At 51.5% G+C, this 25,860-nt stretch overlaps 1 protein-coding gene across 2 annotated transcripts; it reads left to right on the forward strand.

Moving 5' to 3' along the window:
• Positions 1-25: 25 nt before the first annotated feature.
• PABPC1L (poly(A) binding protein cytoplasmic 1 like) lies at positions 26-25,840 on the forward strand. Of its 2 annotated transcripts, XM_073793027.1 has the most exons (16): positions 26-1,114; positions 1,215-1,804; positions 3,733-3,926; positions 8,381-8,496; positions 10,193-10,332; positions 10,480-10,574; positions 13,522-13,659; positions 13,991-14,086; positions 18,266-18,673; positions 19,346-19,430; positions 20,068-20,196; positions 20,848-20,954; positions 21,785-21,878; positions 23,402-23,532; positions 23,989-24,063; positions 24,444-25,840. In XM_073793027.1, the coding sequence occupies exons 2-15, from the start codon at positions 1,612-1,614 to the stop codon at positions 24,040-24,042; spliced, it is 1,980 nt and encodes a 659-aa protein (XP_073649128.1). In that variant the 5' UTR covers positions 26-1,114; positions 1,215-1,611; the 3' UTR covers positions 24,043-24,063; positions 24,444-25,840. The 2 variants fall into 2 exon arrangements, with proteins under 2 accessions (XP_073649128.1, XP_073649130.1); XM_073793029.1 differs by lacking the exons at positions 19,346-19,430; positions 20,068-20,196; positions 20,848-20,954; ... (2 more) ...; positions 23,989-24,063; positions 24,444-25,840 and having other exon boundaries at positions 26-1,804; positions 18,324-18,492.
• The last annotated feature ends 20 nt before the right edge of the window (positions 25,841-25,860 follow it).

Consider the following 25,860-nt stretch of genomic DNA (forward strand, 5'->3'; position numbering starts at 1 on the left):
GGAGCAGCTTCATTTCATCCTTTAGAACCAGAAGTCGAGGGCCTGGGAAGAAATTGCCATGAATTAACACAGAGCCTGTCCACCTTCCACCACAAACCATCCAGGTGTTAGGTCCTCTCTGTGGCTTCTAAGACTTGATATGGACTGTTAACTTAGCATCCCACTCACACAGCACCACCACCACTTCCTCTTTTTTAAAAAACTCTGAGATGTGCCCAAGCCAGTGAGAGATGGTAGCGTAAGTCCTGGTCATCTCCAAGGTTATACGAGTCTCTCACCTGTCCTAACACTGTCTAAGATAGCCCGTGGCACCGAGATTCCTCATGGGATTTGCCCCCATCTAAAAACATCCACATTGGGAATTCCCTGGTGCTCCAGTGGTTAGGACTTGGCGCTTTCACTCACAGGGCCCAGGTTCGATCCCTGGTCAGGGAACTAAGATCCTGCAAGCCACAGGGTGCAGCCAAAGAAAAAAAACAAAAAAAAAAACAAATAAAAATGTCCACATTCCCACAAGGATCGGGGAGGGGGTCATGACAGGGATGTATTTAAGCCCCAGATTAGAATTGGTTGTTAACTTTCTTGCTAGTATAGGTGGGGCAGCCAGACCCACTTCTGCTCCTGGCTCCCAGGCTGTTCCACCTGTCGTGCCCAACCAGCGGTCAGTGGGAAGCTACCACCTGTTCTATTGAAGCAGGAACTAGGAGGGGCCCAGTGAAGTATCCGTCCACAGTGGACTGGACCAGCTTCTTTCAAAAATGACCCTATACCACAGATTGGGGCTGCAAACTAAGATTGAGGGAGGGGTGTTGGTGCTTGGTTTGGGGCCACTGCCGTGACCTTGTTCTGTTAGGCCCCTACTGTTTCCATAGAGGCTGGGCCCCAAAGAACTCGGTGAGCCTTCGTGGTGGAGCGCAGGTGGAGTGGATTCGTTGAGAAAGGTGCTCAGGATACGTTCCACGAAAAGGTCTTGGCAGTAGAAGAACCAGGGTCAAGAAAGGCCTTTGTGGTCTACAATTCTCACACGGAGCCTTCGGCCCCAAACCACCAAGCCGGTTCGAGAAGGCTGGGACTAGATCCGGACTGTCTTGAGAGAAAGCCTCCTCTCAGGGGGGTAGGTACGCAAGTTTTGAAACGGCATCCTGCTCGCAATTTTCCCGTTTGCGTGTGAAACGTGCAGAGAGCCCACGCTCGCCTTTAATCCTTGTGTAAAGGGAATCCTAACTCCACGGAGAAGGGAAACGGGCGCAGGAGAACAATGACTAATGGGGATTAGAACCCAGGTCTCCTACCGTGGTATCCCCGCCCTCTCTGCGCCGCTGGCGCCGGCTCGGAGCTCCCCCCACGTACCCGCAGCCCTACCCTGGGCCAGGTGAGGGCTCTCCCCGCCTCCCATCGCGGGGGCAGAGATGCCCCCCACCTGGGGCTTCCAGAAGGCTGAGGGGTCCCAGGTGCGGGGCGGGGTCCGAGCGCGCCCGCGATTGGCGCGCGGGGCGGCGGGGGAGGTAAAGGCCAGAGGCAGAAGGGGGTGGGAAGAACCCGGCCGCCCCGCGCGCCCCCGCTGCCGGGGTGAGCGCACGTGGGCGCCGAGCGCGGGGCCGCGCGCCCACCATGAACTCCAGCGGCCCGGGTTACCCGCTCGCCTCGCTCTACGCGGGCGACCTGCACCCCGACGTGACTGAGGCCATGCTCTACGAGAAGTTCTCGCCCGCTGGCCCCATCCTGTCCATCCGTGTGTGCCGCGACGTGGCCACCCGCCGCTCGCTGGGCTACGCCTACATCAACTTCCAGCAGCCGGCCGACGGTGAGCCCCTGGGGGAGGGGGGCGGACCGACCCACCTACAGACAGGCAGACAGGCAGACAGCATCCCAGCCACCCGCGCGCGCTTTCATCTCTGGCTAATCCTGCAAAATCTTCCATTTTGCAGCCAGGGAAACTGAGGTCCAGAGATACAAGGCCTTGGAAGGGGCTCCGAAAGGCCCCGGGGACAGGAACTAGCAGTTAGTGTGCTCCTACTGTGTTTTACTGGTGCTCCGTTTTCCGGAAGAGCTGTTAAGACAGTGAAAACAGCCAAGGGCTTTGGGGTCAGCCAGACCTGGGATTAGAAAGCCGGCAGCTGTGCGGTTTTGAGCAAATGAATCATTCTGAGCTTCAGTTGCCTGTCTGCAAAAGGGGGGAGGTACCTGCTTTGTAGAGTGATTGGGAGGATGAGCAATTGAAAGCACCCGGTGAGGAAGATGCCCGAGAAGACACGGGTGATGAGCGGGGCAGCCGGGAGAGCTCAGCCTCGGGCTGTGGCCTTTCCCGGCAGCCGGACCCGAGGTCTGCACCAGGCGCCTCCACCTTCGGGAACCGAGAAAAGCTGCCTGCGCTCCAGGCTCCACGACCCGTTTCTCGGAGCTGATAGGTTTAGATCAGAGCTTGTCAGCTAGGTGTTGAGTGGAGAGGAGAGAGATTAGAGCGCAGGGTTTTGTTGGAGCTCTGCCACTAGGGTGCGAGCTTGAGCAAGATTTCAGGCTTGGCATCTCTTCATCTGTAAAGTGGGGCTAAGCCTTATTACCCAGTAGCATGGAAGGAATGGAGGGCTTTTTCTATGAAGTAGCACCTGTATCACGTGGTACATTGTAAGCCCTCGGTAAGTGCTAACCCAAGAAAAATCATAATAACTATAGCGTTCAGGTGTAAGACTCCAGAAGTATAACCAAAAAAACCTGCCCCAGCCAAGTCCAAAAGCGGGTGCCTTTACTCTGAGTCTCCTGGGAGGATGGGGAGGTTCCCTGATCTGGGAGTTTGCTGTGATGGTTCTGCTGGTTTCCCAGCAGGTGGTAGAGCTGGATTCCCCTCAGCTCTGCTTTACCCACCCACTGCCTCTTGCCATCTTCCTCCAAGCCCTGTGCAACCTGACCTTTTTGCCAGACTTCATAGATGGAGAAACTGAGCTCCAGACAGCAGAAGGATTTTACTCCTGGATGTTTATGGCAGGACTAGGTGGAAAACCCAGACTTCTTGAAACTTGCCCACTGAGTATTCCACAGTTCCCCTCCAAACCCTCTGAAACCAGAGGTGTCCCTGAAGCAGGGGACAGCATACCACCTGACAGAAGGCTGGGCATAGGCTGTTGTTTTTAGACATACTACTGTTTACCAGACACCTATTTTGTGCCAGGCACAAAGTACAAGGCGCCTTGCACACCTTATTTAATTTTCAGTCTGTCTGACAACCTGGAGGCAGGTGGTATTCTCTCCCTTCGTTAGATGTAGAAAGGTGGGTAATATTGTCATCATCCCCTCTTTACAGGTGTAGAAGTGGGCTCAGAGAGGTGATGTTCACTGCCCCGAAAGCCATACTTCCTTGGGATCAAATCTCAACTCTGCTGCTCAGCACCTCTGAGCTTCAGTTTCCTCAAACTGCTGCCACCCTTGTCATAGGGACCCTCCTGATCTTTCCCCTTTCTGAGCCTCAGTTTGCCCTTCTGTAAAATGGGGATAGGAATTCCTGCTCACGTCATTATGGTGAAGAGTTGAAGGAGATCCTACCTGGAAGGTGGGAGGAGCACCACACACATGAATTCTTTCTGTTTATCCCTCCTGAGGCTTCAAGCTCTTATCCCAAGTGAGACCCAGACAGTGGCTCTTTTCTTTTTTCTTTTTTGGCTCAGTTCCCAACTACGCTCCTTGGGGCTCAGGGAAAGAAAATCCCCTTCACTAGCTCCTTTCTCTCCTCTTGTCCAGCGGAGCGGGCACTGGACACAATGAACTTTGAGGTGATCAAAGGCCAGCCCATCCGCATCATGTGGTCCCAACGAGACCCAGGACTTCGCAAGTCGGGTGTCGGCAACATCTTCATCAAGAACCTGGAAGACTCCATTGACAACAAGGCCTTGTACGACACCTTCTCCACCTTTGGGAACATCCTCTCTTGCAAGGTGGGTGTGCCTCTTGGGGGGGGTCTGTGTTAGACACCTGTGTGGTGGTAGAGGGATACCAAGCAGCACCTCATCGGTGAAGAGCCAGGTTCAGCAAGCACCTGAATGGTAGTTGTTCTCAGCTGTAGCGGTCACCTACGTATCAGCTGGCTCTTGCTGTGTAACCACCTCCTAACTTCGTGGCTGTCAACAACTGTGATTTATTCCGCGCGTAATTCAGCCATTGGCGGTTGGGGCTGAGTTCAGCCGAGCAGTTCTTCTGCTCTTGGCTGGGTTCCTTTGTTTGCCCACTGACAGCTGGATGGCTCTGCTTCTAGGGAGTGGGTGGTTGTCAGCTGGACCGTCTCGGCTTTCCTCCCTGTGGGCTTTCATCCTCCAGCAGGCTAGCCCAGGCTGTTCTCATGGCAGTAGCAGGGTCCCAGGAGACAGAGTGGAAGCTTGCCTGGCCTCTTGAGACCTAGGTTCAGAACTAGCGCACTGTCATTTTGTTGCGTTCTACTGACCAAAGTAAGTCATGAGAACAGCCCGAATTCAGAATGAGAGGGCAGTAGAAATTATAGGACAAAGCAAGTAGATACAGGAAGGCCATGATGGCAATGGACCAGACCTTGTCTGTAACATTTCTCTTATAATAGAATGGAAGTTTCCTAGGAGTAGGGATCTTGTTCTTATTCACCACTGTATCCAAGTACCTGAGATGTGAAAACATAGTAGGTGCTCAATAAATATTTGTTGAGCTAATGGCTGTATCATCATTTGGGAAGGGCTGTGATCATTTCTCTGACTTTGTAGTTGAGGGTCAGGGGCCATGCAGCAGATCCGTCTGTCCTGACAGGGCTTAACCCTGGGTGTTTTGCCCGCTAGATTTTATAAGGGTGGCTGGTCAGTTACCCTGCAGCCTTTGGCATGTCCAGCCTTCTGGGGAGGCAGCAGGGGGCATGGGGAGTGATGGCATCCTCTGTGTTAGAACTCTTCCTTGACTCCTACTATGTGCCAGGCACAGTCCTGCAGTTCTCAAGTGAGGCCTCACCACCTCCCTGTGAGTGAGGGGATATCCCTGTGACTCAGAGGGGCAAACAGACTGGAGGAGGTGCAGCAGCTGCGAAGGGCATGCCATGATAGACAGAAAGGGCTGTTTCCTGTCTCTGAGGATCAATGGAAAAGAGAGAGAGTCTTAACTGTGTGCTAGGTTCTTACAGTGATAACAGCAGATTTATCCAGAACTTTCTAGGTGCTAGATTTTCTGCATACACAACCTCACAGAATTTCCCAAAATGGCCTCTTAAGATGCAAACAGGAGGATCCCGGAGTCACCCTGGAGGGCGGAGAGGCTCAGAGTTGGGGTTACTTGTTCACAGTTATATATTATAGGGGTGGGAGGTCAGTGGCCAAGGCAGGATCTGAACCGATGGGTTTGCTGGCTTAGCTGAAGCTAACTTAACAGGGAAGAGTATGTCTGTTCCCATTATCCAGGCCTTGAGGCTTCCTCTGGGCCACTGAGGATTGGACAGAAAGTTCTGTGAGACTCGGGCAAGTCTTTGCAGGCCTAATGAAGCCCTGTTATGGGCCTGGTTAGGTACAAGGCGTTCAGTGTGGTCCGTTCCCCTGGTGTTTGCTTTTAGGTTTTATGAGGATGGCTGGTCGGTTACCCTATAGCCTCTGGCGTGTCCACCCTTCTGGGGAGATGGCAGGGGTAGGGGGAGAGGTTGGGAGTGATGCCTCCCTCTGTGTTGGAACTATTCCTTGCATGCTACCAAGTGCTCTCAGGCTGGTTGGAGATGGTGAGACTTTTAGGAACAGCTGGACATTGGGCTCTGAGGGGAATGCATGGGGATCCGGGGAGTCAAAGACCCAGAAAGGAGAGTGCCCTGGGGCTGAGGAAAGGTTTCTGAGGCACTGTGGAACTCCACTAGGCTTGGGGTCACGCCACTCAAGTTCAGAGGTCAGCCCAGCCTACCGAGCAGAGAGTCAGCATGACATAGTCAGCCAGACCTTGGACTTTGGGGCCAAGTGTCCTGGGTTCAAATCCTGCCTCTTCCACTTCCTGGCAGTGTGGCCTTGGGCTGGTTGTTTAACCTCTCCATGCCTCAGCTTCCTCTCTATAAGGGGGCAGTGGTAGAACCTTCCTCTTAGGGTGGCTGTGAATGTATGTTAACTCACATAATCTTCACAATATAGATAGCCCTCGAAAGAGTAGCGAGCATCTCATTAGTCATCTACAGGAATCAAATAGTTACTTCTGCTGGCTGGCCGACCTCGGACAAGTCATTTATTCCCATTTTCCCCAGTCGGGCAGCTGGGGCTCAGAGGTTAAGAACTGCCTGGAAGGGTTCTGATGACAAATATAACAGTATGTGATGCCCTTAGCAGGTGCTTGGCACAGAGTGGAACCCAGTCAATGTGATTAAATCTGAATGACAGGCCTGGGCTTGAGTTGAAAGCTGAGGGACCCTGCTTGGGGCTGGAGGGGTGCGTGTTGGGTGTGGACTTGGAAGCAGGACTCGTGAAGGGCCAACTGGAGAGCCTCAAATGCCACGTTGGTATAGTTCTGTGGATTGTAGGAGCTACTGGAGATTATTTCCCAGAGGCACATGATCACAGTTACATTTGGGAAAAAGCGTCCCAGCGGTCGGCCCAGAAGCTGGGTTGGGAGGCTGGGGTGGTGGTCGAGGCAGAAAATGTCACTTAGTTGAGCCGGGGCGGTGGCTGCAGGGATGAGTGGAGCCGTGGACCCCATGAGATGGTCATTAGGGGTCTTAGTGCAAGTTCAGCCAGAGGGACAGGAACTCTGTGAACTGAAGATCTTTCCCATTCGCGAGGTCTGTCCTAACTTGAGTCGGGAGCCCTACAGAATGGGGGTAGTATGTTTGTGGGTCTTTTCAAAATTCGAAACAAGTTTGCTGTTGAAATAATAGATTAATTGGTAAAGTTTAAACAACCTGGAAAGGAATAAAGTAAAAAAGCTTTCGTCGCTTTCAACTCTAGTTCCCGGAAATAATTATTAACCGTTTTGTGTGTGTCTGTTTTAAAAATTTCCCTGCCAAGATATGGAAGCAACCTAAGTGTCCATCAATGGGTGAATAGATGAAGACAATGTGGTTTATATATACAGTGGAATACTACTCAGCCATAAAAAGAATGAAATTTTGCCATTTGCAGCAATGTGGATGGACTTGGAGGGCATTATGCTAAGTGAAATAAGTCAGACAGAGAAAGACAAACACTATATGATATCACTTACATGTGGAATCTAAAAATTACAGCAGACGAGTGAATATAATAAAAAAAGAAGCAGACTCACGAATACAGAGGACAGATACAGAGAACAAACTAGTGGTTACCAGTGGGGAGGGGGACGAGGGGCAATATAGGGGACGGGGAGTGGGAGGTACAAACTATTGGGTTTAAGATAGGCTCCAGGGCTTCTCTGGTGGCGCAGTGGTTGAGAGTCCGCCTGCCGATGCAGGGGACACGGGTTCGTGCCCCGGTCCGGGAAGATCCCACATGCCATGGAGTGGCTAGGCCCGGGAGCCGTGGCCGCTGAGCCTGTGCGTCTGGAGCCTGTGCTCTGCAGCGGGAGAGGCCACAACAGTGAGAAACCTGCGTACCGCAAAAAAAAAAAAAAAAAAAGATAGGCTCCAGGATGTATTGTACAACACAGGGAATCGAGCCAATATTTTGTAATCACTGTAAATGGAAAGTAACCTTTTAAAAATGGTATATAAATGAAAAATAATAATAACCATCCCACACTTTCTCTCTTCCTGCTTTCCTTCCTTCTTTCTTTCCCCTCTTCCTCACTTTCTCAATCTCTCTCTATTTCTTTGTCTCTCTCGCTCTCACTTTCCAAAAGTTTCCCCTAAATATGTATTTCTTGTGTTAGCGGAAACACAATTGAATGTTACCAAAAAATGCCAAACGGTTTCTCAAAAGCATAGATGCCCACTTTAACCCAAATGGGCTTGATTTTTTCCCCCCACTTAACAGTATACCTCACAGGTAACCCTGCCAGCCGTGAAATCTACCACATTCTCTTCAGCTATGCACATACAGCAGACCAAGATGAATATACTGTAATTTACTGAACCAGTCTCCTCTGGATGGATCTCGGGTTGTTTCTAACTTGCAGTTAGAAACAAAGATGCAGAAAGGGGGGAAGGTGGCTGGAATCTAATCCTTTTATCCATTGCTTTAGGAAGATCGTTAAAAGCTGGTCTGTGGTATAGATGAGATCTGCGTTCAGTCTGAGGACTCTATCCCTCCTTACTGTGTGATCTTAAGCAAGTAGATTGACCCCTTTGAGCTTTCGTTTCCCATCTCTAAAATAGGGCTGTTGTGCGAGATAGGATTGTCTTCGCAGGCACAGAGCAAGCACTCAGATATTAGTCGTTATTGCCGTTGCCATTCTTGTTCTCTGTTGGATGCTCTTCATGTCCTGTTTCCCTGTGGCCCAGGTGGTGTGTGATGATCATGGCTCCCGAGGCTTTGGCTTTGTGCATTTTGAGACCCACGAGGCTGCACAGAACGCCATCAGCACCATGAACGGGATGCTGCTGAATGACCGCAAAGTGTGAGTGGTGGGATATGGGTGGCACCAGGGCTAAAGGAGCAGAATCATGGTACCACCAACTTAGGACCCATAGGACTGCCACCGTCTAATGGGCGCCTGGCACTGAGCAGCTGCTGGTATTCTTCCTGGCAGTATGGCCTCGGACGTGTTGCTCCATCTCCCAGGGACTCCCTTTCCTCAAGTACAACATGGGGCTGCTGGTATGCGTTAGAGGAGCTCTGAGTAGCAAGTGGGGCGATGCTTTAGAAATTCTAGCAGGAACAGCTAATGGCCACATCATCAGTGGACAGAGTGATTTTTGTCTGTTTTCCAACCTTCTCAGCATGGCTGTGAATTTTATTAAACCTTTTGTTTCCTGAGATCTGGGGACAGGAAGGAAGGTTGGCATATGCTTAGCCTGCCATTTTCATGCCTTTAAGTTTGGCATCATCCCCACTTCACAGATGGGAAAGTTGAGGTGCAGATGCTGGAGAGAATCTGCTCTGGCTGTTGCCTCCCCCAGTTCTGGTTCTGCCCGTCAGATGGCCCAGCCCCATGCCCGAGACTGAGTAGTGGAGGAAGCTTTGGGGTGGGAGATGCACCCAGAGTCATTTTGTCCAGAGTTTCTCAGGGTAGCCTCCTGTCAGTGAACCAGAACTTTGACGGGCTTTTCCCAGTTCTCTAGAAGTGTGTTTCTATCTTTGTCAGCTTTCAGTTTGCCTGTTTTCCTTTGTCACTCAGTTTCCTTCAATTTTTGGTGTCAGCTATCACTCGTTTGTGCTAAATGTCTTATATCAGGGGTCCCCAACCCCCGGGCCGCAGACCGGTAGTGGTCTGCGGCCTGTTAGGAACCAGGCTGCACAGCAGGAGGTGAGTGGTGGGTGAGTGAGGGAAGCTTCATCTGCCGCTCCCCATCGATAGCATTACCGCCTGAACCATCCCCCCATTGCTCGCATTACCGCCCAAATCATCCCCACCCCTGTCCGTGGAAAAATTGTCTTCCACAAAACCGGTCCCTGGTGCCAAAAAAGTTGGGGACCGCTGTTTTATAGGTACCATCAAATTTTCTTATGCTTGCTTTGTTTTTCTTAATCTAGGATGATTTCCTAGATGTGTTTATGTGGACTTGGAAATTACAATTTTTAAAATTCATAATGTATTTAAATGATTTCAGTGCCCCCCTCCCCCACCCCAGCAATACTGGCATAAACCACATCTGGTTCTCTCACAGCCACTGCACCCAGTATATGTTAAATGAATAAGCAAATCCCTGTGATGTGAGTTTGATCCCCAGTTTTACAGGAATGAACACTGAGGCTCAGAGAGGTTAAGTAACTTGCCCAGGGTCACACAGCTTGGTAACTGCAGAGCGAGGATTCAAGCCCTTGTCTGTGTGACTCCCAGATTTGTGCTCTTATCTCCTGAGCACTCAGCTGCCTCATCTGCAGTAGGAGATCCTGTGCATTTGCCCCAAGAATGAAGTCATCTTAACCTTACACTGGAACATAGAAGCTTGGATGTTGGAAGTGGTCAGTCCTTGGATGTATGCCATCTAAGGAGCATTGCCCTGCCCAGTCCCTTGATGAGGGGTACAGAGATCCTGGAGGCCAGTGGCAATTGACTCAAGTGACCCAGGCTTACTGGGTGGGCCGGGGCAGGGGTGGGGGTGGCTGACGGCAGCCATAGGCAGCTGCCTACCCTGTTGGCGTGTCCACAGCTTCGTTGGCCACTTCAAGCCCCGACGGGAGCGGGATGCAGAGCTGGGAGCTCGGGCCATGGAGTTCACCAATATCTACGTGAAGAACCTCCACGTGGACGTGGATGAGCAGTGCCTGCAGGACCTCTTCTCCCAGTTTGGTGGGCGTGTTCCCCAAGGGAGTTGGGGATCACTTCTCTTCTACTCCCAGCTTGGGTGCCCCCTGGGGCTTCCTGAAGACTTGGGAGAAGGGAGGGGACATCTCAGGGCTTGCCCGACTCCCCTTTGAGACAGGTTGCCCTTCCTAGGGAAGATACTGAGTGTCAAGGTGATGAGGGATGACGGCGGCCACTCCCGCGGCTTTGGCTTTGTCAACTTTGAGACGCATGAGGAAGCCCAGAAGGTAGGAACCTCCCTATGGCCCTGTTTCTTGGAGGAGGTGCGGAGCCAGGACTAGGAAGAAGGGAGATCAGGAGCAGAGGGCTCCAGCTGCCTGTGGAGGAAATAGTCCCTCCCCAGCATGGGTCCACACAAGCCAGGGCCCTTCCTGCCTGGGGTGAAGGCAGAGGCCTTCAGCCTCCTCCGGTTGCTTCCATAGCCTGAGGCTGGCTGGCTTTTCATAGAATCTTGCAGCCTGGGAGCTACTAGGGGCCTTTGAGACAGCCATTACCCTCTTGTTGAATTGATCGTGGGATTGAGGCCAGGGAGGGGAAGTGCCGTGTTATTTCTTGCTTCCAAGACTTTGAACATATTGTTTTCTCAAAACACTTCCCCTCCGCTACTCTTTAGACCAATGCTGTCCAATAGAAATGTAACATGAGCCACATGTGCCGTTCAAAATTGTGCAGTAGCCACATTAAAAAGGGTTAAAAAAACTCTGCAACTTTAATAATATATTTTATTTAACTTATTCAAATCATCACTTCAATGTGATATAATGTTGATATAATTGATTGTGATGTAATATTTACATTGATAAAAATTGAGATTTTTACAGTCCCTTTTTTGTACTACGTCTTTGAAATCTGGTAACTCTAGTCCATGTCAGTTCAGACTAGCCATTTTTCAAGTATTCAGCAGTAGCTGCGTGCAACAAGTGGTTGCCATGTTGGACAGCGTAGCTGTAGATAATTGATGGGTCTCAGCTTATACTTTTCCCTCCTTCAGGAAGCCACCTCTTCCTGTCCTCAGTGCTTCTGACAAGGTGCCCCTCCTGTCTGTCTCCATCATTAGCTCAGATCTCCACGGATAGAACTGAGGGCAGGGGCTGGGTCTCATGTCACCATTAAATCTCTAGCATTTCACTGCTGGTAGGTACCAGATACATATCTACTGAGCAAGGGAATGGTACAAGGTCACCGCGTGAGTAACAAAGCAGGGATAATGTCCGATCTTGCCTCCCACCATGAAGCTCTTTCCGTAGCTCCTGCCCCATTAAGATCACTGGTCATGGGAGAGCTCAGCTCATAGTGGATTCTGGATGGAGACCTGGATCCTGGGGCCACCTCGATAGCAGCCACTTCTCACTGAGCACTTACCACAGGCAAGGTGCTACCTGATTTTGCAGACACTGTCCTGTCTCCTCCCACCAGTGTGGGCTCTACTGTGGTTATCAGGTTCCGCCAAGTTGTAGCTAGGAGGAGAGAGCACTGGGATTAGAACCAACTCTTTCTGGCCCTGAAGTTTTGTTCTTAAGTAAAGGACACCTTTGAAAGGTAACTTCTTGTGTCTCCTTGGACATGTCCCACCCTCTCTGTAGACTTTGGTTGCCCCAACTATAAAATGACAAGTTGGAGTAGAGCAGTGAAGCTGGCAGGGGAAACCGTAGACTCCAAGGTCTTGGAGACTTTGGTAATGACCTGTTTTTTGCATTTTTTTTTACGATTTATTTTTTATTTATTTATTTATTTTATGCTGTGTCGGGTCTTAGTTGTGGCACACAGGATCTTCGTTGAGGCATGCGGGATCTTTCGTTGCAGCACGTAGGCCCTTTGTTGTGGTGCACGGGGTCTAGAGTGTGTGGGCTCTGTAGTTTGTGGCACGCGGGCTCTAGTTGAGGCGTGCAGGCTCAGTAGTTGTGGCGCACGGGCTTAGTTGCCCCACGGGCATGTGGTGTCTTAATTCCCTGACCAGGGATCTAGCCCACGTTCCCTGCATTGTAGGGGGGATTCTTTACCACTGGACCACCAGGGAAGTTCCCTGCCAATGACCTTTAAGACTGCTACGGATCAGGCAGTTCTTGGGCCCCCAGAGTGTTTTTACATATATTTACATATGTTTGCATGTCTAGGTAGGGAAGCAAGTCATTATGTGAAAATATTTACTCATGAACTGACCACTTAAAAAGTCAGTTCCCTTTCAAATATTTCTCCTCCCTAACACCAATGTCTAATCCAAACCTTTGAGTCAGTACTCACGTGGGTCTCATTTTTGCAGATAAGTCAATGCCGATTCAGTTCATTATTAGTGGATTGCAGAGAGACATTGCATGTCTGTTTTTTTTTTTTTTTATGTGACACCAGGTTGGGTCACCACCCCTGAACAAATTTAGTAAAAATTTCTCTCTCCCTCCCTTTTTTCTTTTATAATTTATCTTTATTTTTATAGTGGAGTATAGCTGATTTACAGTGTTATGTTTCTTGCTGGTGTATAGCAACTTGATTCACTTACACAGAGACATCTATATCTACATATTCTTTTTGATTCTTACCAGTCTTATACATTCTTTTCCGGTGATTACAGTGTGTTGAGTCAAGTTCTATGTGCTATACAGTAGGTCCTTATGGATTAAGACATTGCATGTCTTGCAGAAGATGTAGGAATTCATGCAATCAAAGCCACTGACGGTTTGGGGTGTGGCAGGCTTAGGCCAGTTAACTGAAGAAAAGAAAAATCAAGGGTTAAGAAGCAAATGTTTCTAAAGTCCTCATAGCAAAAAACGGTTCTCTGTGCTGTGAAACCCAACATGAAGGATCTTGATTACGCCATCACGCCCTTTGGAAAGAATTATGCTTGTTGCTTTGTTCTCATCGTCAGTGTGTAGTTACAGTTAGAACCTAAATGTTAAATCATGGGAAACTTTGCAAATTTCAATTTCACTTTTTCAAGTAGAGCCCAAATCAATTTTTAAAAATTCTATAGTTTACTCTGAAATTCTGTCCCATGTTTTTAAAAAATGGATTCACTTTAAATGGCCTGGATTCTGGTACTAATTATTCTCAGCTAACAAGGCCAGCCTGGCTTGCAGGTGGCCCTGTCTGGGCCCAGAAGATGGGACTGGAGGACAGGGCTAAGGCCAAGGCCTCATGGGGGTGGTTACCAAGCCCTCTGGCTGCCTCTTCTCTGCACAGGCTGTGACGGACATGAACGGGAGGGAGGTGAGTGGACGGCTGCTCTACGTAGGCCGGGCCCAGAAGCGGGTGGAGCGGCAGAATGAGCTGAAACGCAGGTTCGAGCAGATGAAGCAGGACCGGCTGACCCGTTACCAGGTGAGGGACAGGCTTCCTGTGGGGCAGCTGCTTCGATGTGAAAGTGTCTGTGTGTGGGCAACCCTGAACGCGACTCCCTCCTCCAGCAATCCCGCTTCTGGGAACTTGGCTTTAGAGATGCGGGGAGTGGCGAGGGGCTGCACCTTCCAGGTGATGGACTCGCTGAGTGATGGGTGAGGTGCAGGGGTGCTGCATGAGACTGAGAACTGGAGGCTTGGTGGGCGGGGCTTCCAGTGCCCCCTTGGCCCATGTAAGCCCCTCCCCCCCACCCCAAGTCATTCTGGGGCTTGGAGGGGAAGGGGCACATCTAGCAGGTATCCTTTCCTTCTAGGGCGTGAACCTGTATGTGAAGAACTTGGATGACTCCATCGATGATGAGAAACTGAGGAAAGAGTTCTCTCCCTATGGAGTGATCACCAGTGCCAAGGTGAGGGCCGGGGGCACCCACAGGGGATCGGTAGCCTTCCCCTCCCATCCTCACTGCCCACGCACACCCCCATCCCCGCCCCGGGACTTCCAGGGATTTGGTGCTGCGCTGCTCCTTCTGGAGTTTGGGAGCTGGGTCTGACCCCACTGGAGTTTGTCGTCCATCTGCAGCCTTGTCTGGGCTGGAGGGGAAGAGGGTAGAAATACAGTCCCAGTCACACAGCTGGACTTGCTGGGGCTCGCTGTAACCGAGGTTCATTCAACAAGCATTTATTGAGTGCCTACTGTATGCCAGAGTACAGAAATTTGTGTCTCAGAATTTCCATTGACTTCTGTTGTCTGGCCTTGGCTGGCGACATAACCCCTTTCCGGGCCTCAGTTTCCCCATTTGGAAAATGAGAGGCTTGGGCTGCATCATTCTTCACTCATTCTTCCCCACGTATTGAACAGCTACCGTGTGCCCTCCTAGCACCAGAGATGTGGTGTTGGCTCTGTGACCTTGAGCAGATGTCTTCCGAGCCTCACCTATAAGATGAGGGTGGGCGGTGGGCTCCCCGGATGGTTCTGAACCCTGGCTTCTCATTAAAATACCGTGGAGAGCTCTTAAATAGACACCCGAGTCAGAGAAACTGAATGTAGAGCTCTGGGCATCTTAATTTTAAAAGCTCCCCACGTAATTTTAAGAAGACCTAGTGTTCGTTCGTTCCATACTTGAGCACCTGCTGTTTTGCCAGGCCCTGTGGGAAGCACACAGGAATAAGTCAGACGTAGTCCTTGCCCTTGAGTAACTTATAGTCTAGTGGGGAAGTCGGATGCATCACTAACTCAAATCTACTGTAGGGTGGGGTGGGGTTGGGGTAAGTGGAGGAGGCAGAGCTGCGGGAGCTCAGCAGAACAGGAAGGAGGGCTTCCTATAAGAAGTGGCAGTGGCAGCAGCGTTTGACTTGACTGTGAGGAGGTAGGGAGCTGCGGGTGGGAATGAAGGACTTTCCAAAGAGGTCAGTGTGGGTGACGGGGCTGAGGACCTGCACGTGTGGTGTGATGGTTGGGCTCTTAGGATGTGGTCTAGAAGTTCTTTTGCCTGTTGAATTCAATTTAAAATGTCCTTCAGGGAGCCTGGTATTTGGGGAGGAGGTTCTAATAATTTTTGAGTTAAGGACGTTTTCCCCAAAAAAGTGACAGAGAGCTGTGGGACATGTGAATTAAGCATCAGGAGATCTGATTAAATTTATCAATCAGTAAATTGATAAATCTGATTTATAAAAAGCTCTGGGCCCTCTTTCCTGGCAAATGCATACTTGGTGTAGTATTATGGTTGGAAGCTGGGATTTTAAAGTTAATCAGGAGTAGGTCTAAATCCCAGTCCTACCATTAACTACCTGTAGAGCCTGAAGGAAGTGACATTGCCATTTGGACCCTTTTTACCCATCTGTAAAATGGGAGCAACATGATCTACTTCTAGAGGTGTCCTGAGAACTAAAAGGCCTGCAAGTGGAGCACCTGCCCACGATAAGTAGTGAAATAATGATCTAGTTGTTCACATACCTTGCATATAATTTCAGGAGATTCACTGACCTCCTTGAGGACCCCTTGAATGAAGGGAATTGTACAAAATCTGGATTGCTTAAGAGTTGACGTGCAGTGGGGTGGACCATCTTGTTATAAAATGGGAATTTTACATAAGTTTATATGTACTTATAAAATTTAATATATTTTCTATTTTATAAAATAGTGATTGAAAATGAGATCATAGTGTTATAAGCACTTTGTAGAGATTAAGTTCATAGTAAGCTCTGCATGAGTATTTTTTATTATTTTATTTATTTTCTATTTATTTAGGCTGCATTGGGTCTTAGTTGCGGCACGGGAGATCTTCACTGAGGCATGCAGGCTTCTTTCTAGTTGCGGCATGCGGCCTTTTCTCTCTCTAGTTGTGGTGTGTGGGCTCCAGGGTGCGTGGACTCTGTAGGTTGTGGCACACGGGCTCTCTTGTTGAGGCGCGGGCTCTCTAGTTGAGGTGCGTGGGCTCAGTAGTTGTGGCATGTGGGCTTAGTTGCTCTGAGGCATGTGGCATCTTAGTTCCCTGATAGGGCTTGAACCTGTGTCCCCTGCATTGTAAGGTGGATTCTTTACCACTGGACCACCAGGGAAGTCCTTGCATAAGTATTAGTTGTACTAATTTTATCTTCTTTAAAACTACCTAACAGAAGTTGTTATTAATTTGCTAAGACAGTATTTTTGTGCCAAGAAAATTTGGCTGTCTCATAAAGCCTATGGACCCCTTATCCTATGGAGGATATGTTTAAATGCATAAAAGAAAACTCATAAGATTACAAAAAACAATTGGATTGAAATATATTTGTTAAAATATGTTCTGCTTTATTAAGGCAGCAAACTATAAGATCTAGGGGAATTCCCTGGCAGTCCAGTGGTTAGGACTCCGTGCTCTCACTGCCGAGGGCCTGGGTTCAATTACTGGTCAGGGAAGTAGGATCCCACAAGCCACGTGGTATGGCTGAAAAAGGTAAAAAAAAAAAAAAAAACTATAAGATCTAGTGAAGTAGTAATGAGCCTAAAAGATTTTGAGATCAGCAATAATTAATGTGATATGAAAATATTCTTCTTGACAAAGTCACAAGCACAGCTAATGCTACTGTATTTTTTCTTTGCCTATATTCAAAATAGAAGGAAATGCTAATGTAAAAATAAAGATGCCATTTTCCCCCCATCTGAGTTCACAGACCCCCAGAATTCTATCCATTGACCTCCCTGAGGGGATCTGTGAACGCTCAGGTCGAGGCCCCTGTATGAGTAGCAAAGTGCAGCTGAAAATCATTGATGTTAGAGCATGGGCTCTAATAGAGCAGGTTTAAAATGTTCTCAGCTCAAGTCCTCATGGAGTCAGGCCAGTGTCTCAACCCTAAAAAAAGATCAAGAATCGTATATGCGATATGGATGGGATCCTTGAAGAGAAAAATGTTAGAAAGTCCAGTGAAATCCAAATGAAATCTGCAGTTCAGTTAATAGCATTGTAGATAATAATAATAGTATTGTACCAATCAGTCGATATTGTAGTTCTGTCCCACTGTTAACATGGTACATTTGTCAAGCTAGGTGAAAGATATACAGCAACTCTGTATTATTTTTGCAACTTTTCTATAACTCTAAAGTCATTCCACAATAGAAAGGTTATTTTAATAAAAAATTTTTTTTAAAAAAGGCTAAGAACCTCTTCCCCAGACTCCTAAAGAACGTGGCTCTGTGCCTTGCCGAGGCAGTGGAGGTCTACCAGCACCATACATTAGGTTTGAGTTGTGGCTAATGTATGACCCACTGCCTAGGTGAGTCACTTTTTTTTTTCTTCTCCATAATAGTAAGGAATTTTGTTTCTATCGCAAAGAAAATTAACACAATAAAGCACCAAAAATACAAATTCAAATTATTTTCCTATTCCATACAAATCTCTTTCATGGAGTCTCTAGGAAATATAACTCTTAAGAGCTTCTTACTTTGTCCATAATTCACAAATGAACTAAAGAACTGTATGGATGGTTTAATAAAACCCGAGGAGTAGTTGAAATGCAGATTTTTCATTATAGTGACCCCTACAGAAAGGTTTAAGATTGTAGCCTGGCCGAAGAACCCTGCCCCTAGATATTAACCTGTCCCAAACTACCATCCCACTTCCTTTTAGCCGCACAGGCGAAGGCAGATACAGTAACGATTTAAGCCGGCTTTCCATCACCGCTTAGGAAAATCTTTTCAGAAGGAAAATTTAGAGATCAAAATTAACTCTGAAATGCAGCTGTTCTCCCTAATTCTGGGGAATGGTCTAGTAAACGATGAGCAGCCCTCATTAGCAAGTGGACCGGTCTTGGACAAGTCACTCTGAGCCTCACTTCCATCACCTGTAAAGTGGGAGTGGCCATGCCTCCGTGCTCAGGTGGCTGCACCTGTCGAGTAAGAAGGCGTGTCACATCTTCTTTATCCATTCATCCGATGATGGCATCTGGCATACTGTGGGCCTCAGTAAATGTGTGGGTGAGAGAGGACCCCCCCTTAATCGCAGTTTCTCCTGGGTACCCTCAGTACTGGGCTGGGCCCCCCAGGGGGTGGGGAGCGTGGCCCCCGGAGTCTTCCTTCTCCACCCCCAGCAGCCCTTGTCTTGTCTTGCTTTTAGGTGATGACAGAGGGTGGCCACAGCAAAGGGTTTGGCTTTGTGTGTTTTTCCTCTCCAGAAGAGGCGACGAAGGCCGTGACAGAGATGAACGGGCGCATCGTGGGGACCAAGCCACTGTACGTGGCACTGGCCCAGCGCAAGGAGGAGCGGAAGGCCATCCTGACCAACCAGTACATGCAGCGCCTCTCCACCATGCGGGCCCTGGGCAGCCCCCTCCTGGGCTCCTTCCAGCAGCCTGCCAGCTACTTCCTGCCCGCTACGCCCCAGGTGACCTCTTGTCCGCATCCCTTCCCTGACAGCCAGGTGGGGCAGGAAGATCAGAGCTTCACAGGCAGACAGAGATTCCCAACATGCTTCAGCTGGAAACTCACTCGGCAGGCGGCCGTTGTCACCCCATCTCTAACAGGGGTAATTTTGTCCCTGTCAAGCAGTGCTTCCCGATCCGGGAGAGAATCGTGAATGTTATGCTGAAAGATTCTCTGCAGTCAAATACATTGGGGAAATATTGCATTAAGCCAAAGAAGCCTGGATTTCTTTACTATGTACCTTCTTCTATCCTGATATGCCAGTAGGCACCATGACTTTCCCAAACTGGCAGAGTACGTAGCATTCCCCCAGCTTAGATGATCATTTTTGTGGGACGCCTGCTAACATCTCTCCTGTATGCTAATGTTCTAAGGGGCCTGCTTTGGGGAAGGAGCTTGTGTGACCTGGAGGGAGTAGAAAGATGTCTGTAGAAAGATGAATGGCTCCGAAGATGGGAACATTCCTCCCCCTTAGCAGTTCCTCAGGCTGGCACAAGTAACAGTGGGATTGTCGCCCTTTTATCCAGGTCACTGGGCTAGCAGTACTGATCATCAGGGGCAAGGATTGAGCCTGCGATCTTGCCCTGAAGGGGTCAGGGCTAATGGACCTCCTGACGTGGGAAGCAGGAGACTTAACCCCAGCTTTGTGGGTCTATAACGACCAGTCCCCTGTAGGGGACAGTGGAATTCCCATAGTGGTGTCCCTGAGGGAATGCAGTTTCTCACCTCCCCTGCTGCCAGCCCCCCTCACTCTAGGTCTTTCTGTCCCACACAGCCTCCAGCCCAGGCCCCATACTATGGCTCTGGCCCACCTGTCCAGCCTGCCTCCAGGTGGACGGCCCAGCTACCCAGACCCTCGTGTGAGTGACCCAGCCCCTGCCCTCCACATGGGTCCCGTGGGGCAGCGCGTAACACGGTGGGTTAAGGACACGAGCTTGGGGGTCAAGCCTGGCTCTGCCACTTCCCAGGGTGTTAATTTGGGTGGGTCACATCACCTCTCTGAGCCTCGGTTTCCTTTTGTGAACGTGGGCCTGAGTGAGATGTGTGTAAATCACCAAGGACAGGGCCGAGCCCGTAAGACACACACGCAGCTGTGTACCTTCAGTGAGCTCCAAAGGCTCTCCTGATGTGTGACGGTGAAAATTCCTGCAAAGCTGAGAAACTAATACTCCTTTGGCACTACTGTTGATGAATGGTCCTCCTCTAAGAGTGACGTTCACCCTGACCTGAAGCTGCCCTGGGGGACCAAGCTGTGTGGTCCTGGTACCTGTGCTTCTTGGGGTCCTGGGTAGACAGAAGTTGGCTTTGTAATTGCAGATTTCCAACGCCCTCCCCTGGAGTTCTGGGTCTGCCAGTGAATTCACTCCTCTTATCTGCTGCAGAATGTTCTGGTTCCCCTTCCCATCCCCTTCCTCACCCCAGAACTGTCAGGGTGCAGCGTGCCCGCCTGATTGTCCCCCTCCACCTAAACTTTCTCCATATTCTCTATGCCGCAAGCCGCCTACCCGCCTGCGGCCTCGGTTGTCCAGCCAGCAGCCGTGTCTCGGCGCCCCTCGTTCCCCATCGGCAGTGCCAGGCAGATCTCCACCCACGTGCCACGCCTGGTGCCCCACGCCCAGGGAGTGGGTGAGTGTGGGCAGGGCTGGGAGGAATGGAACAGAGGGCGGGTGCGGTGGTGGGTAGGGGCCTGCTGCTGGCAGGGAGTCAGAACCGGCTTCCACGGTGACCCTGCCGCTGGCCCCCTTGGAGGGCAGTGCCGGCATCTGAGGCCGTGCAGTGGGCTCCAGGGTCAGGGTCCTACCGACCCAGTTCCGGGGCTGACTCACTCTGTGGTCATGCTACCTACTGTACCTGGTATCCTCTTGTCTAAAATCTGGGTGAGGGACTTCCCTGGCGGTCCAGTGGTTAAGACTCTGAGCTTCCACTGCAAGGGGCGTGAGTTCGATCCCTGGTCGAGGAACTAAGATCCCACATGCCGCGCAGCATGGCCAAAAAATAAATCCAGGTGAAAGCAGTATTCCAGTCGTGTTATGTGGGTGAAAGTGATCGTACGTGCAGGGGCGCAGCACCAGATCTGAACCTAAGTACTGCGGCAGCTGTGAACAGGGGAGCAGGTTTGGGCTCTAAGGCAAGCATCCGTTCCTTCATTTGGCAGGTGTTTGCACGCCTGTGTGCTGACCCTTTACTCGGTGCTGGGGATTCTACGTGAGTGCTGCTTTTGAGGTGTCATGCCTTTGGGTTGCTGTCGGCCTTACCATCCCTGCTTATCGCTTACAGCCAACATCGGTACCCAGACCACAGGACCCGGCATGGCAGGATGCTCTTCACCAAGGGGGCCTCTCCTGACACACAGGTGTTCCTTGGCAACACACAACACCCACCGGGTAAGGCTGGCCCAGCTGCCCACTGAGTTTGGGCTCTGGGGGTGCTTGGCTCAGAACCCTGTCTAAGGTGCTGGCCCTGTCTGGGCCTTGGTTTTCTTTCTATCCTTGGCTTGTAAAGTTTCCTTTATGAACATGTACCATCAGAAGAGATATCCCCACCCACCACCCACTAACAGAGGGGAAAAAAGATCAGGATCACATTTTGTTTGTTCATCACAATTTGCTTCGCCTGGGTTATTACCAAAATTAACTTGGGTTTCCTTAGTATTTACTTAGTAAGCAGCGAGGATGTGATCACTCTGCAGAATAGAACTGAAAATATCTTCTGTAATTAAGAGCTGTGTATTTATCTCCCTGCCCCCTAAAAAACTCTCCGAGTCAGCATTTTCAGATCCTGTCTAGAATTTCTGTGGGTATACTTCAAACTATTTCTTGCAAAATGAACAAGAGGAGGCTTTAGAGAGCAAAATGGTTTTAAAGTTACCAAGATGCGAAAGGGTCAGAAATCACGCTGGGGATGCGGCCATAAAGCTACCTGAGTAGAAAGTGCTTTCTTTAGCACCAGGTGGCCAGTAACGTGTGGCTTTCACTTGACAACACGCATAGGGTTCCTAGCACCACGGAACACGTCTGCACTAGGACGTCACTTTGTCGTCTAGTCCACCGTGCCCTTGTTAGGGATTCTGTCCCGCCCGATTGTCCATAGCTTGCCCCCTGCTCCCCCTCTTCTAGAGCCTTCCTGGAGGCCTGTGCTCACCCAACAAGGGTAAGTGTTTTGAGGCCTTGCCCATCCATGTGGTTAAGGGATGTGTCCCCGGCACCATGTGCAGGTCCAGGAGCCTGCTGTGCGTGTCCCCGGACAGGAGCCCCTGACTGCGTCCATGCTGGCCGCAGCGCCGCTGCATGAGCAGAAGCAGATGATCGGTGAGTGGCTGGTTCCTCGACCCTGGAGCAGGAAGGGGGCGCCACCAGCCGGCTTACCTGGTGGGAAGTGCCTTGAGTGGAGGTCAGACGTGGGGACGAGGTCCCCAGCCTCATGCTGACCCACCTGCCGGGGGGACTTGCCCAAAGGGCCTTTACTTCCCAGGACCCTGTTCATCTTGTCTTAAGACCCTGGTCAGACCAGATGGTCCCGAGATCTCTTCCAGCTCTGCTGTTGTGTGGCTTCGACTCAGGCTGGGAGAGACCCCAGACGTGGGGAGATGAGGGGCCAGGAGGGGGAGCAGAAGGGTAGGGTCTTGGGTTTCTGCCAGGAAATGGCCTCTAAGGTGGGTGCTGTGGTACCTCACACGTCTCGTGATGGGAAGAGGCTGTCACCGAGTTTCACCGGTCTCCCAGTGCCCACGGCAGGGAGGGAGAACATAAACGTGTCCTGGGAAACAGACATTGTTCCCCCTGGCCCCTGATCTCCCGTGCAGTCCATCTCCACCCCGGCCTCTGTGGCGGGCCCTGCTTAAGGAGGCCGCTACCTGCTGAATGAGTGAGCGAGCTTGCTGTGGGTCCCAGGCTCTTTCCTTCACCTAGACCTCCAGACTCTTCTCGGAAGGCCCCCAATGCCACCACGCCATTGTTTGCTCGGCTCGCTTGGGGTTTTGCCACTTTACTACCCACCCCCAGAGAAAAATTCTAAATGGGCTTCATGGCGGTAGAAGGCTCTGTAAGCAGTGCCCTGGAAACATCTTCACTCCCCTTGTGGGAGAAGCCCTCCCCCACCACTGGAGGCACCCAGCACCTCCAGCCCCGGCTGCACCCTCCACACGTTGCCCAGATGGGCTGACCACCAACACTAGGCCCCGTCACTCGAAGTGCCCAGTGGTGGAAGGTAAGTTTATCTTGTGTGCTTGGCTCCCGTCCCTCCAAGAAGTCAAGTTCAGCATTATCGCATCCCGTCTAGAATTTCAATGTGATCCTTCAAGTGATTTCTTGCCAAATGAACAAGAGTAGTCTTTTTTTTTTTTTTTTTTTTTTTGCGGTACTTGGGCCTCTCACTGTTGTGGCCTCTCCCATTGTGGAGCACAGGCTCCGAAAGTGCAGGCCCAGGGGCCATGGCTCACGGGCCCAGCCGCTCCACGCCATGTGGGATCTTCCCGGACCGGGGCACGAACCCACGTCCCCTGCATCGGCAGGCGGACTCTCAACCACTGCGCCACCAGGGAAGCCCCAAGAGTAGTCTTTAAAACAGCAACCAACCTTGTGTCAGAGCCTATGCAGTGTACTTTACATGTACCGTCAAATTTGATTCTTCACACTAGCCTCCAAGGCGGGGTTGGCTATGCTCACTTGGGGAAGAGGCCCCCGAGAGTGTTCAGTGACACACCTGGAGGGAGCAGTTCTGGGACAAAAACCCGGATGCTCCCTCTGCTGCGTTCCACAATACGACCCCCTCCCTGGGATGCCCGGGCCGTCCGCCAGGTGTGTGCATAAGCCTCAGAGGCTCTTCCGTACAGGTGAGCGTCTCTACCCCCTCATCTACAATGTCCACACCCAGCTGGCTGGCAAGATCACGGGCATGCTGCTGGAGATCGACAACTCGGAGCTGCTGCTCCTGCTGGAGTCCCCAGAGTCCCTCAGCGCCAAGGTGGGCTGGAGCCTGCGAGGAGCGGGGAGGCCTGGGGGCAGAGGAGGGTTATGGATCAAGGCCTCTCCTAGGCGAGCTGGTAGGCTGCTGCTTAGACAGGTGAAGTGTATCTTCTTGCTGAAATCAGCTAACACCTGCAGAATGTGGAGGTGGCAGAGGGCCTTAGTGAAGGGCCGGCTACTTCAGCCCCTGCGGCCTCCCTGCAGCTCCCCAGGCAAGACTGTGCGACAGGGCGCTGTGTTCTGACCCAGCCCAAGGGTTAGGGTTCCCCCAGCCGTCTGGCAGTGTAGAAGGTGGCCGTGGGTTTCTGCCATGGGAGCCAGCGAGCACAGTCAGAGGGGGCGGCGGGGCTGGGCGCGGGCCTTCTCGCGTCCGGTGGGCCAAGGCGGGGAGGCAGGGCTCTCCCAGGACCCTGCTGGGGCAGCTGCACCAACCCCTCCCCCGTGTGTCCCACAGGTCGAAGAGGCTCTGGCGGTGTTGCAGGACCACCAGGCCACGGAGCAGACCTGAGTGCACGTGCGCCGGGACCAGGTGGGTGGTGGTCAGGGGAAGGGTGCCGAAGCAGCTGAGCCCAGAAGCTGTACAGAGCTGGGAAGGGACAGTCACAGACTCCCAGAGAACGCTGTGGTGTCGCTGGCTTATCTCGGAGGCACCAAGGGGTTCAGGGGAAGCTGTGACGATCAAAGGCAAGGAGGACAGACTGCGTGATGGGAATTGGCGTGGACTCCAGTGCCGAGTGGGCCGGCCGGCCGCCCGCCCCGGCGGCCTCGCTCAGAATAGGCTGGCCTTCCCCCGGGCACCGCCTGGCCCCACGCAACCTGCCGGAACGCCTGGCTTGGGCTCGTCTGTGTCCTTGCTTGAAGACTGGGTATCTGCCATGCTTTAGAAACATTTATTTTTTTCATCCCCAGAAAATGGACTCCTTACTCCCTTGGCTGACAAGAGAACCGCGTTTCCTGCTCTTGGCTCTAAGGCCCTGTGAACCGTAACTTCCCAACTGGGCTGTATCTGCACTTGAGCTTTTTGTGGAATGAAGGCTGGTCACCCAGCCAGCCTCTTACCTGTTGCTTTGTGCATTAAAAGTGCTGCAAACTCCGTCTTGTCTCCCAGGAGGCCTTCTTGTGTCAGAGGGCGGTGGGCAGAGCAAAGGGTAGCCTTGACTGGGCTTGGGCTTTGGCTGTAAGAAACAGGAACAGAAACCCAAAGGCGCGCTGCGCTAATGCACACAGAGGGCGTGTAAACCGTGCACCAGACAGAGCAGAGCTGCCAGGAGCTGAGCAGGACGACCTGTAAGGGCCCCAGAGGAGCAGCCGCCACCCACCAACCGTGCGGCGGGGGGCTAAGCGGTCGTCACACAGCACTGAAGCTGCTGGTGCCCACGTGTGCACGGGGGTTCTGGGTGCCTGGCCCGAGCAGCCTGCAGGGCAGGGTCCTCTGGAAGCAGTGACCGCTTCTTCGCTCTGGGCCGGCTGACTAAGGCGTTGTGTCACAACTCCACTCTTGTAGAAAGGCTTTCGGTTACCTTCCCAGGTTGTGATTTCCAGGTTATGCTGGCCTACCTGCCTCCTGTGTTTTCATGAGGAAATCAAGCTGCTTGCCTTGCGGGCCTCAAGAAGAGAAAGTCAGTCTGTTGTGACTAGATGGCATCTCTAAACCTGCCTAAAATCGGGTGAGCGTCATGCCTGCTTGCGAGGCAGCAAGAAAAGGGGGTGCAGCTGCTCGCTTTGAAATGGTCCTCAGGCCGGGCCCCTGGAGTTTCCGTGACTCTAAAATCTGCTTCAGCCTGGAGGTCTGGTTGCTCAGAGACTCGGCCCTTGGAGGGGGCGGAAGCAGCGTGCTAACAGCTGAATGTTGCCCAGAGCCGAATGGGATGGGGGAGCAAAGGGACAATACGAACCCTGTCTGCCTGGCTTTCTGGAGTCAAACTTCTCCGTTAAGATGAAAACAATTTAAGCTAAGACGCAGTCCGGGCAGGCAGGGGAGGCGGCCCAGCCTCACCCATACCACACTTGTGAGGCTGAAGGGCGCTCCCTGGCCCGGTCCTCCCAGCAGAGGCCTTCCCCAGTGCTGTTCCGTGTGCTTGGATTGGTCTTCCCTCCCCTCTTCACCTGCTGTGATCCCCACATTAGAACTTAATTCAAACTTGACTTCCTCAGGGACCCCTTTTCCTCCACGGGGTCAAACCTCCCTAGTTGAGGAAGGTGTTGCCGCGGTTTCACTCTTGTGTGAGTAACTTACTGCGTCCCATGGGACAGTCAGCCCTCCGAGAGCAGGGACCGTGTCTATTTACTCACCGCTGTCTCCCCAGCACTATACGTAGGGCCTGGC

This window comes from Tursiops truncatus, chromosome 15 (genome assembly GCF_011762595.2).
Source record: "Tursiops truncatus isolate mTurTru1 chromosome 15, mTurTru1.mat.Y, whole genome shotgun sequence".
In the NCBI taxonomy this organism is placed as follows: Eukaryota; Metazoa; Chordata; class Mammalia; order Artiodactyla; family Delphinidae; genus Tursiops; species Tursiops truncatus.